The sequence below is a fragment of the Ovis aries genome, chromosome 20 (assembly GCF_016772045.2).
Source record: "Ovis aries strain OAR_USU_Benz2616 breed Rambouillet chromosome 20, ARS-UI_Ramb_v3.0, whole genome shotgun sequence".
Lineage (NCBI taxonomy): Eukaryota > Metazoa > Chordata > Mammalia > Artiodactyla > Bovidae > Ovis > Ovis aries.
In genome coordinates, this window is record NC_056073.1 from 29,438,183 (window position 1) to 29,456,718 (window position 18,536).

The following is an 18,536-nucleotide window of genomic DNA, read 5'->3' on the forward strand; positions in this document are numbered from 1 at the left end:
CCCCCACAGCTGGGAAAGATTGAGGGCAGGAGGAGAAGGGGGCGACAGGATGAGATGGTTGGATGGCATCACTAACTCAATGTGCACGAGTTTAAGCAAACTCAGGGAGATAGTGAAAGACAGGGAAGCCTGGTGTGCTGCAGTTCATGGGGTCAAAACGAATCAGTCACAGCATAGCGACTGAGCAACACAACCCACCCCAGCCCCCAGAAAGTTGTTCTCCCTTAAACAGAAAACGTAGGTGAAACCACTTAAGCAGGTGTCAAGTATTTTGTGTGACTAGCTCTGTCTTGAAAGCAATGCGAGTGGGGGTGGTGCAGATACCCTGGTGGTGCACAAGAGGAAGAAATGGATGGATTCCTGGAGGTCAGGTGATGCTAATGGTGGGGCGGGAGACCCAGCGAGTGATTACCTTATATCATTACATACCCAGTAAGTGTATATATTCCAGTTCTTTATGTTAATATATATGGATGGACTCCTGGAGGTCATATGAATGATGATGGTGATAGGATGGGAGATACAAGGGAGTGAGGGCAGCCAGGTGCAGGACCTCCGCGGGCAGCCAGAGCTGGATGGGAAGAGGAGCGGGGAAAGCTGAAGGGTGGGAGAAGGAGAGACCCGCTTGCTTCTTGGTGGCAGGGCGCTGCTGTGCTGTGGTTGGTTCCTGTCCACTGGTGTGGCTGTAGGTGAGTTACTTCACCTCTCTCTGCCCAAGTGGAAAGACATGAAGGGCATGTCTTTAAATGTTTGCTTAAATCAGGACCCCCATGATATCTACCAGATGTGTTTGGCTGATAGGTCTTGTCTCTTTCAATTGGAGTTCCCTTCATTTCTTTTTTCCTATTGCATCTTATTTGCTGGGGCTTCCCAGGTGGTGCAATGGTAAGCAGATCTTGCTTATCCATTCATCTATTAATGGACATTCAGGTTTTCCATGCCCTGGCTATTGTAAATAGCACTGCAGTGAACGTTGGGGTGCATGTATCCTTTCAAACCATATTTTTCTCCAGATTTATGCCCAGGAGTGGGATTGCAGGATCATATGGTAGCTCTAGTTTTAGTTTCTTAAGCAATGTCCATACTGTTCTTCATAGTGGCTATACCAATTTACATTCCCAACAACAGTGTGGAAAGTTTCCCTTTTCTCCACACCCTCTCCAGCATTTATTGTTTGTAGATTTTTTGATGGTGGCCATTCTGACTGGTGTGAGGTGATACCTCATTGTATCACTTGCGTTTCTCTAATAATTAGCAATGATGAACACTTCATGTGCCTTTTGCCCATCTGTATGTCTTTGGAGAAATGTCTATTTAGATCTTCTGTCCATTTTTTGACTGGGTTGTTTGGGGGTTGTTATTGTTGTTTTTGAGTTGCATGAGCTGTTTATTTTGGAAATCATCCCTTATTGGTCACATCGTTTGCAACTATTCTCTTGAAGTCTATAGATTATGTTTTTGTTTTGTTTAAATCATGATTGCTTGCTTCATCAAAATCCCCAGGGTGAGCATCAGCTAAGAAACAGAAATCACAGTGTTTTTGGTCACCTATGCACAGAATTGACATCCCCTCAACATTACTGTATTTATTGGTTGTGTGGCTTAGTTGCTCAGCCGTGTCTGCCTCTTTGTGACCCCATAGACTGTAGCCCGCCAGGCTCCTCTGTCCTTGGGGATTCCTCCAGGCAAGAACCCTGGAGTGGGTTACCATGCCCTTCTCCAGGGGATCTTCCCAACCCAGGGATCAAACCCAAGTCTCCCACATTGGAAGCAGATTCTTTACCATCTGAGCCACTAGGGAAGCCCATTCTATTGGTTAGAAGCAAGCTATTTAGAGGTTGTGGGGATTATGTAAGGTTTTGAATACTGGAAACTGTGGTCACTGGAGGACATCTTAGAGCCTGCCTACCACACTTTCCTCTCATGTTAAGACTTCTAGTTCTCAAGGACAGTGGGATGATGAAATTAACATATCACATCATTTATGCATTTAAATTTTTGATATTTAAGTGCATCCAGATTGGCTGTGCCAATTTACTTTCCATATCCCTGCCAATATTTTGTTAAACTTTTAAATACTTGCCAATCTGTTAGGTGTTAATGGCGTCTTGTTTTTATTTTTAATCTCCAAATATTAATGGAATTATGCCTCTTTTTATATGTTTATTGGTCATTTGCATTTCTTCCTTTGTGAGTTTTTGATACATATCCTTTATCCAGCCTCCTTTTGGGCTTTTTATTTTTTTTTTCCCCAGGTTGTACCATGTGGATTGTGGAAGGTCTCTGTTCCCTGACCAGGGATCAAACCTGGACCCTCAGCAGTGAGAGCATGGAGTCCTAACCCCAGGACTGCCAGGGAATTCCCTAACTTTTCCTTATTGATGTGTAGAAATTCTTTATAGTCTATATATTAACCTTATAATTAGTATGTATTAAGTAATCCATATTAATATTTATGTACATTTGTGTATGTGTATACATGTATATGTGTGTGTGTGTATATGTGTCATTAAAAAAACTGGACTACCTCTGGAGCATAAGATACTGAATGGGAGTTCTGCTGAATCCCAGACTTCAGGTAGAGTGAACCTGCCACTAAATTATCTGGACTATCTGGAGAAGCAAGAGAAGTCCCAGTTGTGGTCATGCCAGTTCCCTCTGGAACAAAAAAGGGCTACCTGAGCCAAAGTGGAAAAAAACAGCTTCCTATAGAATCAGGAATCTAGCCTGCTAGGGAAGAGTCCCTCACAGCAGGAAGTCTGCAAACAGCTCTTCTACCAGGATTTCCTTGGGCCTGACTGTGGCCATCTCTGGGAGATATAGGGGTAACAGAGACCCAACCGTCTCTCCCCCCAGGAGCAATGACTTCACGAAGATATAAGTTTAGGTCCTCACGTGTAAACTTTGGAGGAAGGCGATTGCCAGGGTTCTGTTCTAGCACTTAGGGAACTAGGTTCCTTCTAGCTTATTTCTCCATCACTTCCTGAGCAGGTACTGGTGTGTATAGCTAGCCTGGGCCAGTTCTGTCTTAGTCTTAGGACTAGAGTCCCTCACCATATCCCTTGGATCACTGATTCTTCTTAACTGTGGAGCCACTTTGAGGGTCATGGTAAGAGTGTAGGCCAGGCTCAGAGAGGGTAATATGCCCAAAGCAAAGACTTTCCAGTGCCACATTTATGCTGCTTTATAAATATTACTCACACTGTCTCTACCTCCTGCATAGCTGGTGCTGATTTGCTCTTTAGAACTCTCACTGTGGATGTGGTTCAGAGAAGGGCTTGTGTGGGGGGCAAGGTGGTGGTGGAGGGAGGCTGTGGTGGGCAGTCAGGCCACATCGCAGTGTCTGTGTGTGTGCGTGTGTGCACACGTGTTCAGGCAGCCAGGCTATATCACTGTGTGTGTGTATGTGTGCAGGCGTGTGCTCAGTCCCTTAGTCGTGTCAGACTCTGTGAACCCACGGATTATAGCCTGCCAATCTCCTCTGTCTGTGGGATTTCCCAGGGAAGAATACTGGAGTGGTTTGCCATTTCACCCTCCAGGGGATCTTCCGGACCAGGGATCGAACCTGTGTCTCCTGCATTGGTAGGCAAATTCTTTACGACTGCACCACCTGGGAAGCCCTTGATATCACAGAACTGTGATCTAAATGATAGTCAGGGAAGCCAGGTAGAGAGCTATAGACAGACTCAAGAGAGATTAAGAGGTGGGTGGTAGGAAGGAATCACAGATGACATCTATGGTTCCTGGGTGGGTACTGAAGTCATTTGTGTATTTAATTATGGAGCCCTTGAGAAGAACACGTTTGGAAGGGGGAGATAATAAATACAACCTTTGATAACTGCCAAGTAGAAGACGGACAGAGGGCTCTAAAGATCAAGATAGAAAGTGAAATAAGAGTTTATTCTGTAAACAATTCCTGCCCACATTAGCAACCACTATCTGTACTAGTAATTTATCATGTTTCTTTATTTACTGGGCATGTGGCACAGTGGGATTGAACCCATGCCCCCTGCATTGGAAACAGTCTTAACCATTGGACTGCTAGGGAAGTCTCTTATCATTTAATCAAAACCCGCATTCTATTAATACTCTTGTAAGTGGGTATTTGTCAGTTCAGTTCAGTCGCTCAGTCGTGTCTGACTCTCAGCGACCCCATGAATCGCAGCACACCAGGCCTCCCTGTCCATCACCATCTCCCAGAGTTTACTCAGACTCACGTCCATCGAGTCCGTGATGCCATTCAGCCATCTCATCCTCGGTCGTCCCCTTCTCCTCCTGCCCGCAATCCCTCCCAGCATCAGAGTCTTTTCCAATGAGTCAATTCTTCGCATGAGGTGGCCAAAGTACTGGAGTTTCAGCTTTAGCATCATTCCTTCCAAAGAAATCCCAGGGCTGATCTCCTTCAGAATGGACTGGTTGGAACTCCTTGCAGTCCAAGGGACTTGCAAGAGTCTTTTCCAACACCACAGTTCAAAAGCATCAATTCTTCAGCGCTCAGCCTTCTTCACAGTCCAACTCTCACATCCATACATGACCACAGGAAAAACCATAGCCTTGACTAGACGGACCTTAGTTGGAAAAGTAATGTCTCTGCTTTTGAATATACTATCTAGGTTGGTCATAACTTTTCTTCCAAGGAGTAAGCGTCTTTATTTTCATGGCTGTAATCACCATCTGCAGTGATTTTGGAGCCCCAAAAAATAAAGTCTGACAGTTTCTACTATTTCCCCATCTATTTCCCATGAAGTGATGAGACCAGATGCCATGATCTTTGTTTTCTGAATGTTGAGCTTTAAGTCAACTTTTTCGCTCTCTTTCACTTTCATCAAGAGGCTTTTTAGCTCCTCTTCACTTTCTGCCATAAGGGTGGTGTCATCTGCATATCTGAGGTTATTGATATTTCTCCCAGCAATCTTGATTCCAGCTTGTGTTTCTTCCAGTCCAGCGTTTCTCATGATGTACTCTGCATATAAGTTAAATAAGCAGGGTGACAATATACAGCCTTGACGTTCTCCTTTTCCTATTTGGAAGCAGTCTGTTGTTCCATGTCCAGTTCTAACTGTTGCTTCCTGACCTGCATACAGATTTCTCAAGAGGCAGGTTAGATGGTCTGGTATTCCCATCTCTTTCAGAATTTTCCACAGTTTATTGTGATCCACACAGTTAAAGGACTGGTGATAGACGCAAGATCCGATGCTGTAAAGAGCAACATTGCATAGGAACTTGGAATGTCAGGTCCATGAATCAAGGCAAATTGGAAGTGGTCACACAAGAGATGGCAAGGGTATTTGTAGATACCAGTATTCTTGCCTGGGAAATTCCATGGACAGAGGAGCCTGGCAGGCTACAGTCCATGGGGTTGCAAAGAATTGGACACAGCTGAGTGGCTAACACTTTCACATAGATACCAGACATGCCACTGAAAGCAGAAGCCAATCCACTTTAGTGATGTATTTCACAAGGAATAACAGATTAAAGAAAATAACATTTGAGCATCTGAGTGTGGAGTAAGTGAATCTGTTACTGTTATGCATGGCTTACACTTGCACCTCAGCATGTGGGTAATTTCATGCCTGTTGAAAGAATTCAAGTCAGACTACTTGCCATCCAGCCAGGATTGGGAAGGTACAGGTTAGGGTGAGAAAGGAATGCAATGTATGTCACATAAAAATGAGTGAGATCTGTCTAAATCATCAGTACTAAACTTCACCACTAAAGAGTCACAGTTCACATCATTCACCTCCCCCCCCCCCAACCCCAAGTATTTCTCCTTTGGTTACCTGCTCTGATGACTTGAATCCTGGACTCATTTAAGCTCCTTAGTAGTTTTCACCATAGGCTTTATGTCAACTTTACCGCTCGCTACCCTTGCCTTTCTTCTCATGATGATTCTATTGTTACCCTGATTTACTCCATATGTACTGTTTTCTTGACTCTGGCTTCTGCTGCCAATTTCCACAGTCACAATAGGACACACTTTTCACTTCAGTACTCAAAGACACTGCTTCAACTCCGGTTTTCCCTTTACAGAACACTCCTTCAACATCCCTGCCTACACACAATTGGAAGTGGGTATACCAATGCTCAGGTCATCAGCCTCTGACACCTGTTTTATTTAGATCTTCCTGACCTCATGGGATCTGTCTTGATTTTCAGCTATGGATTCAGTGCCATCCTGTGGTTATTTTTATGTTCCAGTATCATTTATTTTGAGATTGAATATAGTTCCCTGTGCTATATACAGTAGGACATTGTTGTTCACCTGTTTTATATAGAGTACTGCATATCTGCTAATCCCAAACTCCTAATTTATCCCTCTGCCACTCTCTCCCCTTTGGTAACTATAAGTTTTCTGCATCAATGAGTCTGTTTTGTAAGTTCATGTGTATCCTATTTTAGATTCCACATAAGTGATTTTGTGTTTCTCTGACCTACTTCACCTAGTATGATGATCTCTAGTTCTATCCATGTTGCTGCCAATGGAATTACTTCATTCTTTTTTATGCTGAGTAGTATTTCATTGTATATATGTAACACAGCTTCTTTATCCATCCATTCAACGGACATTTAGGTTGCTTCCATGGCTTGGCTACTGTAAATAGTGCTGCTATGAACACTGAGGTACATGTGTCGTTATGAATTAGGGTTTTTCACTTGATATATGCCTAGGAGTGGGATTGCTGGATTATATTTGTAGCTTTTAAGGAAGCTCCATACTGTTCTCCATAGTGTGTACTCAGTTACATCTGACTCTTTGTGACCCCATGGACTGTAGCCCACCAGGCTCCTCTGTCCATGGAATTTTCCAGGCAGGAATATTGGAATGGGTTGCCATTTCCTCCTCCAGGGGATTTTCCCAATTCAGGAAAATCTGCCCATGACTTCTACATTGGCAGGCAGATTCTTTACTACTGAGCCACCTGGGAAGCCCAGGCTCCATAGTGGCTGCACCAATTTACATTCCCATCAACAGTGTAGAAGGGTTCCCGTTACCCCACATCATCTCTAACATTTGTTATTTGTAGTCTTTAAAATTTTTTATTTTTGATTATGCTGGGTCTTCGTTGCTGCACACAGGCTTTCTCTAGTAGCAATGTGTGGGCTTCTCATTGTGGTGACTTCTCTTGTTGCAGACCATAGACTCTAGGCATGTGGGTGCTTCAGTAGTTGTGGCCCGTGGGCTTGAGAGCACAGGCTCAATAGTTGTGGTGTAAGGGGTTAGTTGCTCTGAGGCACTTACCAGACCAGGGATCAAACCCCTGTCTCCTGTACTGGCAGGTGGATTCTTATTCACTGTGCCCCAGCAAAGACCCATTTGTGGACTTTTTGATGACAGCCATTCTGAGTGGTGTGAAGTGATACCTCATTGTAGCTTTAACTTGCATCTCTGTAATAATTAGCAACATTGAGCATCTTTTCACATGTGCCTTTTGGACTTTTGTATGTCTTTTTTTGAGAAATGTCTATTTAGGTCTTCTGCCCATTTATCAGTTGAGTTATTTTTCTGTTACTGAGTTGTATGAGCTATTTGTATATTTTGGAAATTAAGCCAAATTTGTGGCTTGTCAGTCACGTCATTTGCAAATATTTTCTCCTAGTCTATGGGTTGTCTTTTCATTTTGTTTATTGTTTGCTGTGCAAAAGCTTATATGTTTCAATTTGCTGTGAAAAAGTTTGTTAAGTTTGATTAGGCCTAATCTGTTTATTTTTGCTTTCATTTCTACTGACTTCAGGGACTGACCTAAGGAAAAAGTGCTATGATTTATGTCAGAGAATAAATTGTCTAGGCTCTCTTCTAGTTTTATGATGTCATGTTTTATATTTGTCTTTAAGCCATTTTGAGTTTATTTTTGTATGTGGTATGAGGGTGTGTTCTAACTTTATTGATGTACATATGACTGTCCAACTTTCCTAGTACCACTTGAAGACTGTTTTCTACTTTGTATATTCTTGCCTCTTGTCGAAGTTTGATCATAGGTGTAGGTTTATTTCTGGGCTCTTTATTCTGTTCCATTGATCCATGTGTCTGTTTTTTGTGCTAGCATTACATTATTTTGATTACTCTAGTTTTGTAGTATTGTCAGAAGTCTGGAAGGGTTACGCCTCTAGCTTTTCTCTTTCCTTAGGACTGCTTTGGCAATTCTGGATCGTTAGTGATTCCATATAAATTTTGGAATTATTTGTTCTAGTTCTGTGAAAAATCTTAACGAGTGATTTGATAGGGATTATATTAAATTCTGCTTGCATAATAAATGGCATTCCCCAGAAAAAAACCACCAGGAAAAAAAAGGCAGGATTTCATTCTTTAAGTGGATAATCAATTCAATGCAACTAATAAAGGATTTCCCATGTTTATATCAAAATTAGAAAAACACAAGGTACCAATGGATTTCAACATTTTTACAGATCATTTGTTATAACATTTTTTGAAACTCTACATTTTAAAAATAAATATTAGTTATTTAATTGTATACATACATCATGTTTGCTTTGGGTACAATCTGCTGTATAGTTGTGACTTTTCTGTGTTTTATTAATGTTTTCATTGTGTCTGTTTCACCTGCCTTAATCTGACATATTCGCATTCTGCTCCAAGTAGAAATGTGCAACGTATCTCCGAAAATCCCCGAGGTCTAGACAGGCGCCTGGGTTACAGGCTCTGTGTAGCTGCCATGCATTGCTCATGGCTATGTCAATCATATAGCTCACCAAAACTGAGTACCATTTCTTGCTTCTTATTCTCACCCTGTATTTGGAAGTGATCTGCTCCATTTTAGCTACACCTTCCCTGCATTCATCATACAGTTTCACTATGGATGGTTGACTTATCTGAGGGATCTCCTTGTCACTGGCAAAACAGTGTATCTCATTGACTGGCTCTATGCCAACAGCATTGGAACACAGACTGATAATACCATCACCATGCCAACGACACAAAATTATCTCATCATTTTCTTCTACTCGGAAATCACAGTACCCCTTCTTCATTGTTTTCATATGTTCTGCACTCATAAGGGGGCATTTTTCAGTCCTGCTCTCACGAATTGTCCCTGTTGCCCTCACCCCTTTCTTCTTCAAGGCCGACACCAATGTGACACTTGTAAAGAAGCCATCGAAGCACAGGTGATATGGATACTGACCCCTTGCTAAAAGAACATTAGCAAAATTCATCACGAGGTTTCCACCGAAACCAAGATCAGGATCCTTACCTGCCATCAGAGTTGCTTCTTCTTGATGAGGCTCAAACCAAACCAGATAACCCTCTGTCGTAGCACCACACCAGATTTTATAGCCAATTCTAACAGATTTACCATTCAGAAATTGGTCACTATCAAAGCACTCACACATTGTCTTATCAAAACAGTAGTATTCTTCAAGGGGAGCATATAGGAGAAAATTTTTATTCATTTGCTTTATGAGAGGCCTCAATTTTGTGAACTTATCATTCTGATCTAGATGGCTATTATCTGCAAAATGCAGGTATGAGAAAATCAATTCAAATCTATCCCTTCTGATTGCATCTCTAACCAGGTTCTGGTCAGCATCAGACATTTCCCAGTACATTCCCCTGCTGGGACGCCGCACGAGTCCACTCAAAAGCAGGACACCAAACACACACCTCACTTCCTGAACTGTGACTTCCAAGTTGACATTTTTCTGAGAAGCATAATTATTGGTTTCACTGACAATCAGGTTGAATGTTTCATCATCAAAAAATAACTCAAAGAACTCTACTGGGTTCAACTTTTCATTCTTGAGATTCAAAAGTCCAGAATCCAGTGCTGACCAGCATGGAAAGTTGGGTTTAATATCTCTTTTGGTCCAGTTCTTCTCTGGGACACCTGACCTTTTTAGCCTTTTTGGAGCAGGCTGGGTCTCAGGCCTGTTATCCTCTTCCACATCTGAATCACCAGAAAATGCAAGGCCTTGGAGCAGTTCACTCACTCGAGCTTTGTCTTTCTTCCTCCCTTTTCGGGTAATGTCTCCTGCAGCATATTCCACGGAGGAGATGTGCATCCGAGCCCACAAATCACCCGGATGACGGTCCTTGAGAGTGTTCAAATGCACAAGTGTCCTTTCAACAGGAACAGGGGTACCACAAGGGTTCTGGGATACACAGTCTCTGAGAAAGAAAAAATACAGGCTGTAAATATTCTCAGTCTTATTTACTGATACAGGATAAATCCACCGACATCTAAAGATTCTTCTGTGGGGAATACTTCTCACTCCTCGTGTTTCTGTGGGGAGAGCTCTGGCCAGACTGAGCATTTCTGGCCTCCCTTCTTCCAACTCACTCCTCATGATTTAACTGCTGAATCTGGGAGAAGGAACTGGGCTGTCCTCTTTATGAGCAGGTTGCAGACATTCCATGTTCCTTCCCCCAGCCAAGGTGGATCAGGAAGGCCTGTGCGGAAAAGGTCTGCAGTCACTATGCATCCATTTAGCTCTGCATCTGAGCGGCTTTATTGGTCTAGCTTCTGTCGGTCATAAAGCTGAGGTTTCTAGAACTATCTGTTTTACTCCTATGTCTCTATCATTTGGTGCTGAATTTGGACAAAGAAATGGGTGGTTATGTACTGAGCCCCCTCATCTCTAACAGACTTTCTGAACAAAGACGGATTTAGCCTCCTCTAGTTCTGCATTCATCTGGTGGATACACTGTTTTGGGGAGAAACAAAAGAGAAACTCAGACTGATTGCCCTTGAACTGATTTTTATGGGTTTCTCAAAGAAGTGTGCTAAAGTTACTAAGATGAAAACTATTATTTCATACAAGCTTCTTAAATTCTAGAAATCTGCATTTTATTTACTAATGTCCTGTTGGTAAATGGTCTAATTTAAGAAGACATAAGGGAGAAAAAAGCAGTGAAAAAAGTATGGTGTAATATAATTTACAGTACACATATTTATCTGCTTAGAGCATTTATGCTGTCGTGTCTGACTCTCAGTGACCCCATGGACTGTAGCCCACTGACTCCTCTGTCCATTGGATTCTCCAGGCAAAAATACTGGGAGTGGGTTGCCATGCCCTGCTCTAGGGGATCTTCCTGATCTAGGGATCAAACCCAAGTCTCCTGGGTCTCCTGCATTGCAGGCAGATTCTTTACCCACTGAGCCATCTAGGAAGCCCAATATAATTTACAGTACATATATTTATCTGCTTAGAGCATTTATCATCCTGAATGTTGTTAATATCTGTGTGTATGATCCATTCAACACATCCATCTTAACAGTTCCCTGACATCCTCAACTTCAGGGATCCTCCTTGAAACCTGTCACTTCACCACACTGAACCTTCCACTGCTGAAAACTCCAAAAGCTCACTCTCTGTCCCAATTTCTTTTCACTCTAGCCTGCTCAGACAGTTGTCCCATGGTACTGGTTCTTCCCTCTCACTCTGACTCCTCCATTCCCTCCTCATTTTACCTCCCTTGCTCCTCCATTTAGACTCCATGATCCATTGCTCTAGTCCCTCTCTTGCCAGGATCATCAATCACCCTGCCCCAGTGTCTGTAGTGCTGGACCAGCAAAATTCAGCACCAGATCAATCCCCTCCTTGGTCTTCTCTATTCCTCATCCAGGAGTGAGCAGTGCCACAGAAATAACACAATGAGGTAGACTGATAATAGCTAATAACAATGGTCTCTGAAGTTCAGCTAGTCAGTCAATATGGCCCAGAAATCCTTCTCATGTCCTCTTGTCTCTTTCTTCCCAGTTCCCCACAATGGGTGTTTCATCACTCTTCTCAGATCTTCTTTGTACTCAGTTCTTGGCATCTCCAAACATGACCTCTTTTCCTACTCCAAAGAGGACCCAGAATTTTTCAGGCAGAAAGTTGCTCTTCAAAATGATCAGTGACTCTTCCCTCCCAGTTCTTCTAGCCTCTCTAGGCATTTGCATTTTTGTCTTCTCTCCGATCTGCCTCCTCTTTATTTGGTAAATGCTGGCTTACTCATCAAGTTTTGTCTCAAATGTTACCTCTTCTGGGATACCCTCTCCAGTATCCAGATCTCAGTTGGGTTCTCTGCTGCAAGATCTATCATAGCTACAGGGCACGAAGGCATACTGCATTGTGTTCCGTGTTCACTTATCTGCTGTACCCTCACATGCCTTACTGAAGGTAGGGTCTCTGTATTATATGTGATTCTGAATATGAGTGATAATATGCTTACTGAATGAGTGAGGATGTTGAGGGTCACTCAATCTCTGATATCATGATGGAGCCTCAAACCTAGAACAGCCTACCCCTTCAGACTTCTTGTCACATCAAATAGTAAGATCTCTTGATTCTCAGAGGCACTGTGAGTCATGGTTTCAGTTATCTGATGTAAATGCACCTGACAGACACATGAGCAGAGTTATATTCTCTAATTATAGTCCTGAGCTAAGTCACAGGGTTACTTCTCTTCATTTAGTACAGCTTGGCTCAGACTTCACCAACTTTATGAAAGATTTCACTTCTCAAGCTTTAAGACGTTTCTCTTCTGAGACTGTGGTCCCTGTTTGCCTAAGATGAACAAATGTCAAGAAGAATTCTCATCCCCGCCCTGCTCTTCAATGTAATTATCCCAAGCTGTTTCCTTTTTCTTCTTTACTCAAGTCTCCAAGGAGTTGGTGGTCTCACCAGAAGCCCACCTTCTGCTCATGATCTGGTCTCTCTGCTTCAGGAGCACCTATGCTACACACTCTTTCATTCCACAACCAGCACTCGTGTATGTACTATTTTTTTAAAAAATTGATATTGGAGTATGGTTGAATTACAATGTTGTCAGTTTCTGCTGTACAGCAAAGTGAATCAGTTATACACATAGCCACTGTTTTTTTCTTAAGATTCCCTTCCCATTTAGGTCACTACAGAGCACTGACTAGAGTTCCCTGTGCTATACAGTAGGTTCTCATTAGCTATCTATTTTATGTACAGTAGGTATACATGTCAATCCCAATCTCCCAATTCATCCCACCCCTCACTTCCCCCATTCCCAACCATAAGTTTGTTTTCTATATCTGTGACTCTATTTCTGCTTTGCAAATAAGTTCATCCATTTTTCTAGATTCCACATATGTGATATTATACAATATTTGTCTTTCTGGCTTACTTCACTGTGTATGAGTCTCTAGGTCTCTGCAAATGGCATTATTTCATCCCTTTTTATGGCTAACATTGTATATATGTATGACGTGTTTATACATTCCTCTGTTGATGGACATTTGGGTGTCTTCCATAACCTGGCTGTTGTAAATAGTGCTGCAGTGATCACTGGGGTGCATGTATCTTTTTGAATTATGGTTTTCTCAGGTATATGCCTGGGAATGGAACTGCAGGGTCATATGGCAACTCTAGTTTTTTGAGGAACATCCATACTGTTCTCCATAGTGGCTGTCCCATTTACATCCCCACTAACAGTGTAGGAGGGTTCCCTTTTCTCCACATCCTCTCCAGTACTTGTTGTTTGTAGGTTTTTTGATGATGGCCATTCTGACTAGTGTAGGTTGATGCCTCACTGTGGTTTTGATTTGCATTTCTCTAATACTTAGTGATGTTGAGCATCTTTTCATCTGTTTTTGGCCACCGGTGTGTCTTCTGTGGAGGAATATCTATTTAGATCTTCTGCCCATTTTTTCATTGTTTTGTTTTTTTTTAAACTTTTAATTTTATATTGGGGAATAGCCAGTTAACAATGTTGTGACAGTTCCAGGTGGACAGCAAAGGGACTCAGCCATACATTTATGTGTATCCATTCTCCCCAAACTCCCCTCCTATCCAGGCTGCCACATACCATTGAACAGAGTTCCATGTGCTATATAGTAGGTCTTTGTTGGTTATGTTTTAAATATAGCAGTGTGCACATGTCCATTCCAAACTCCCTAACTATCCATTGATTTTTTTTTTCTAATATTGAATTGCATGAGCTGCTTCCATATTTTGGAGATTAATCCCTTCTCAGTTGCTTTGTTTGCAAATATTTTCTCCCTTCTTGAGGATTGTCTAACTGTAGGTTTGCTGTGTAATGGCCTTTTATTATGTTGAGGTAGATTCCCTCTAAAACCACTTCCTAGAGTTTTAATCATAAATGGGTGTTGAATTTTGTCTAAAGTTTTTTTTTGCATGTATAGAAATGATCATATGGTTTTTATTCTTCAATTTGTTAATGTGGTGTATTACATTGATTGGTTTGTGTACATTGAAGAATCCATGTTGCATCCCTGGGATAAATCCAACTTGATCAGGGTATATGATCCTTTTAATATGTTGTCGGATTCAGTTTGCTAGTATTTTATTGAGGATTTTTGCACCTATGTTCATGTGATACTGGCCTGTAATTTTCTTTTCTCTGTGTGTGTGTGTGATATCTTTGGTTTGGGTATCAGAGTGATGATAGCTATGTAGAATGAGCTTGGGAGTGTTCCTCTGCAATTTTCTGGAAGAGTTTTGGAAGGGTAGGTGTTAACTCTTTTCTAAATGTTTGATAGAATTCACCTGTGAGGCCATCTGGTTCAAGACATTTGTTTGTAGGGATTTCTTTTTCCACTTTGGGGCCGTTTTATCTTTTTTATACATAATTTTTTATTTATCTTTGGCTGTACTGGGTCTTCCTTGAGGCACAGGCTGTTCTCTGGCTGCCGTGAGCAGGGGCTACTCTTCGTTGTGGTGCACAGGCTCCTCACTGGTGGCTTCTCTCATTGCTGAGCACAGGCTCTAGGACACACGGGCTTCAGTAGTTGTGGCATGTGGGCTCTGCAGTCATGGCTCCCGGGCTTGAGAGCAGAGGCTTAGTTGCTCCACGGCGTGTAGGATCTTCCCGGACCAGGGATCCAACTCATGTCTCCTACACTGTCAGGTGGATTCTTTACCCATGAACTACCAGGGAAGCCCTGTTTGGAGTTTTTTAATCAAACTTTGTTTCAGTACTTGTGACTGGCCTGTTCATGTTTTCTATTTCTTCCTGGTTCAGTCTTAGAAGACCATACCTAAGAATCTGTCCATTTCTTCCAGGTTGTCCATTATGTTGGCATACAGTTGCTTCTATTAATAGTAGTCTCTTATCAACGGCACCCCACTCCAGTACTCTTGCCTGGAAGATCCCATGGATGGAGGAGGCTGGTAGGCTGCAGTCCATGGGGTCACTGAGAGTCGGACACGACTGAGCAACTTCACTTTCATGCATTGGAGAAGGAAATGGCAACCCACTCCAGCGTTCTTGTCTGGAGAATCCCAGGGACGGGGGAGCCTGGTGGGCTGCTGTCTATGGGGTCGCACAGTTGGACACGGCTGAAGCGACTTAGCAGCAGCAAAGCATGATCCTTTGTATTTCTGTGGTGTCAGCTGAAACTTTTTCATTTCTAATTTTATTGAGTCCTCTCCTTTTTTCCTTGATGAGTCTGGCTAAAAGCTTATCCATTTTATCTTTTCAAAGAACAAGCTTTTAGTTCTTTGCTATTGTTTTGTCTCTATTTCCGCTCTGATCTTTATGATTTATTTCCTTCTAAGTTTGGGTTTTGTTTGTTCTTTCTCTAGTTGCTTTAAGTGTAAGGTTAGGTTGTTTGAGATTTTTTTTTTTGTTTCTTGAGATAAGACTGTACTGCTATAAACTTCCCTCTTAGAATTGTTGTTGCTGCATCTCATAGGTTTTGGATCAACATGTTTTCATTGTCATATGTCTCTAGGTATTTTTTTATTTCTTCAGTGACTCATTGGCTATTTAGTAACATTGTTTAGCCTCATGTGTTTGTGTTTCTTACAGGTTTTTTCCTGTATTTCAAATCTCATAGCATTGTGGTCAGAAAAGATGTTTATGATTTCAATTTTCTTAAGCCTCAGTAAACTTGTGACCCAAGATGTGATCTACCTTGGAGAATGTTCTGTATGCATTTGAGTAGAAAGTGTATTCTGCTGCTTTTGGATGGAATGCTCTATGAATACCAATTAAGTCTATTTGGTCTAATCTCTCATTTAAGGTTTGTGCTTCCTTTATTTTCTGTCTGGATGATCTGTCTGTTGGTGTCAATGGGGTGTTAAAGTTCCCTACTACTCCTGTGGTGCTGTCAATGTCCCCTTTCATGGCTGTTAAAGTGCAAGTGTAGTCACCTAGTCGTGTTTGACTCTTTGTGACCCCATGGACTGTACCCTCTGTCCATGGAATTCTCCAGGTAAGAATGCTGGAGTGGGTAGCCATTCCCTTCTCCAGGACCATGGCTGTTCAGAGCATCTCAGTATATAAGGCAAGTGCTATGTTGGGTGCATATGTAATTGTTGTCTTCTTCTTGTATTGATCCCTCAGTCACCATGTAGTGACCTTCCTTGTTTCTTGTCTATTTTGCCTGATATGAGTACTGCTACTTCAACTTTCTTTTGATTTCTATTTGTATGGATATCTTTTCCCATCCCCTCACTTTTAGTCTGTATGTGTCCTTAAGTCTGAGGTGGGTCTCTTGTATAAAGCATATATACAAGGCCCTGTTTTTGTATCCATTCAGTCAACCTGCGTCCCTTGGTTAGAGCATTTAATCCATTTACATTTAAGGTAATTATTGATATATATGTTCCTATTTCCATTTTCTTAATTGTTTTGGGTTTGTTTTTGAAGGTCTTTTTTCTTCCCTTCCTCTCTCTTTTGTTCTTGTGTTTCCCACCTAGAGAGGTTCATTTAGCATTTGTATAAAGTTGGTTTGGTGCTGCTGGATTTTCACAGCTTTTGCTTGTCTGTAAAACTTTTGACTTCTGTCAAATGTGAATGAGAGCCTTGCTGGGTAGAGTATTCTTGGTTGCAGGTTTTTCCCTTTCATTACTTTAAATATATCTTGCCACTCCCTTCTGGCCTGCAGAGTTTCAGCTGAAAAATCAGCTGATAACCTTATGGGGATTCCCTTGTGATGTGCTGCTTTTCCCTTGTTGCTTTAATATCTTTATTTATTTTTTGTTAATCACTGTGTGGTCTCAGCTTGTTCCTCCTCGGGTTTACCCTGTATGGGACTCTCCTCTCTGTGCTCCCTGGATTTGGGTGACTATCTCCTTTCTCATGTTAAGGAAGCTTTCTATTATTAGGCCCGTTCTCCTCGGGGGCTGTTCACCTGTGGGTATGCTCTGTTGTGTCCCCTACTGTCCACTGTGCGAGTTCACAAACTACACTATTGTTGGTGCTGCTCTCAGTCCCACCTTATTAACCCTGGGTATGTGGGCAAATGGCTCTGGTGACTCTCAGGTGTTGTTTTCACCAGGTCACTGGTGCAAATCCTACTATTTCCTTTAATTTTTCCATTATTAGCTTCACTCCTTTTGATTCTTGCTCAGGACTCCCCTAATGGAGGTTGAAAATACCCAACCTATCTTCCTGTCTTAAATCCTTTTCCAGATCTGATATTTCTTTAACCATCATGACAACAGCCTCATCTGCAGCCCTCACTCTCCTATCTCAATTCTCTAACTTCTCTATCTTCTTTTTCTGGCTTCAGTATCTATAGCTCCACAAAAACATAAGGGAGCCAGGGGAACAGTGATCAGACAAGGAACCAAGAGAGGATTCTTGAAGGCAACCGTGTGCCAACTGAAGGTTTTGTGTAATTATGACATACCAATAGGTCAGTGTCTTGGTGTGGGGCCTCCTATGATCATAGAAGTGAGTGTTTCTTTTTCTGTATTATTCCAGGGAAGCAGACATTTACCAAATGGTTTCTCTGGTTTCATTCCAATTTTTTACTTTTGTAGGAGCTATTCTACATGGACACTTACCTGTTGGCTATTCCTGAGGCCTCAGCACCTTGTTCCATTTCTTCAGAAGTTTCTTGCTTTGTGTTTAAAAATCCATCTTTAGTTACACCTTCTTCAGCTAAAATAACACATTGATAATTCAAATGTCATTGCCACCTGAATCTAGAAAAAAATCTCCAGGGTAGGGAATAGGATGTTTCAAATTAAAACCAAAAATCAACAGGTGTCCCAGGAACATACTCATAGCAATCCGAAAAATGTGGTGGAGTGTGGGAAGATAGTAAGAAAGGTCAGTTTCCAGGGAGAAGGCCTAATGGGGCAAAGACTATTTAAAGAAAATAACACATAATTTTTAGTGTTCTCAGAGTAAAGAGAACTTCCTCTGACGTGAAGAAGGGATAAGGCAGAGGTGTTTGTGGCATTTCCAGATATTAAGGGATGTGTGAAAATGACAAATTGGGAAAAAAGGGAGCAAAGGAGGAGACATTGAGGGGATCAGGGAATACAGAGGGATGATCAGAGAACAGCAAGAATCAGTAGGCTGAGTGACTAGTAATAGCAGGTACTGTGATTGTGAGGGATACAAAATGACAGGCTGAGAGAAGCGTGGAGATCGAGCCCAGAAGAAGGGGAAAGAAGGGTGTGTAGGAAATGTGGGTTCACGATGGCTGAGTCAGGGTTAATGACGGGAAAGGTGGACACTAGCCAGAGGCCTGTCCTTACCCATGAGACTGATGTTTGTAATCTTCTCCTGAGCCAGACTCGGAACTGGCCACTCCTCTGAGACAAGGACCGGCGCTGCTTCCTCAGTCTTCACTGATGTCTACAAG

At 42.1% G+C, this 18,536-nt stretch overlaps 1 protein-coding gene across 11 annotated transcripts in view; it reads right to left on the reverse strand.

The window, feature by feature from the left end:
* Positions 1-8,335: 8,335 nt before the first annotated feature.
* Positions 8,336-18,536, reverse strand: part of PGBD1 (piggyBac transposable element derived 1) — a 32,594-nt gene continuing 22,393 nt past the window's right edge. For all 11 annotated transcript variants that reach the window (XM_060403365.1, XM_027959042.3, XM_060403364.1 and 8 more), the window contains 3 exons: positions 18,430-18,529; positions 17,728-17,824; positions 8,336-10,123 (listed from right to left, as the gene is read on the reverse strand). In XM_060403365.1, coding sequence (XP_060259348.1) covers positions 8,566-10,123; positions 17,728-17,824; positions 18,430-18,529 — 1,755 coding nt within the window. In that variant the 3' untranslated portion in view covers positions 8,336-8,565. The remainder of the gene's footprint in view (positions 10,124-17,727; positions 17,825-18,429; positions 18,530-18,536) is intronic.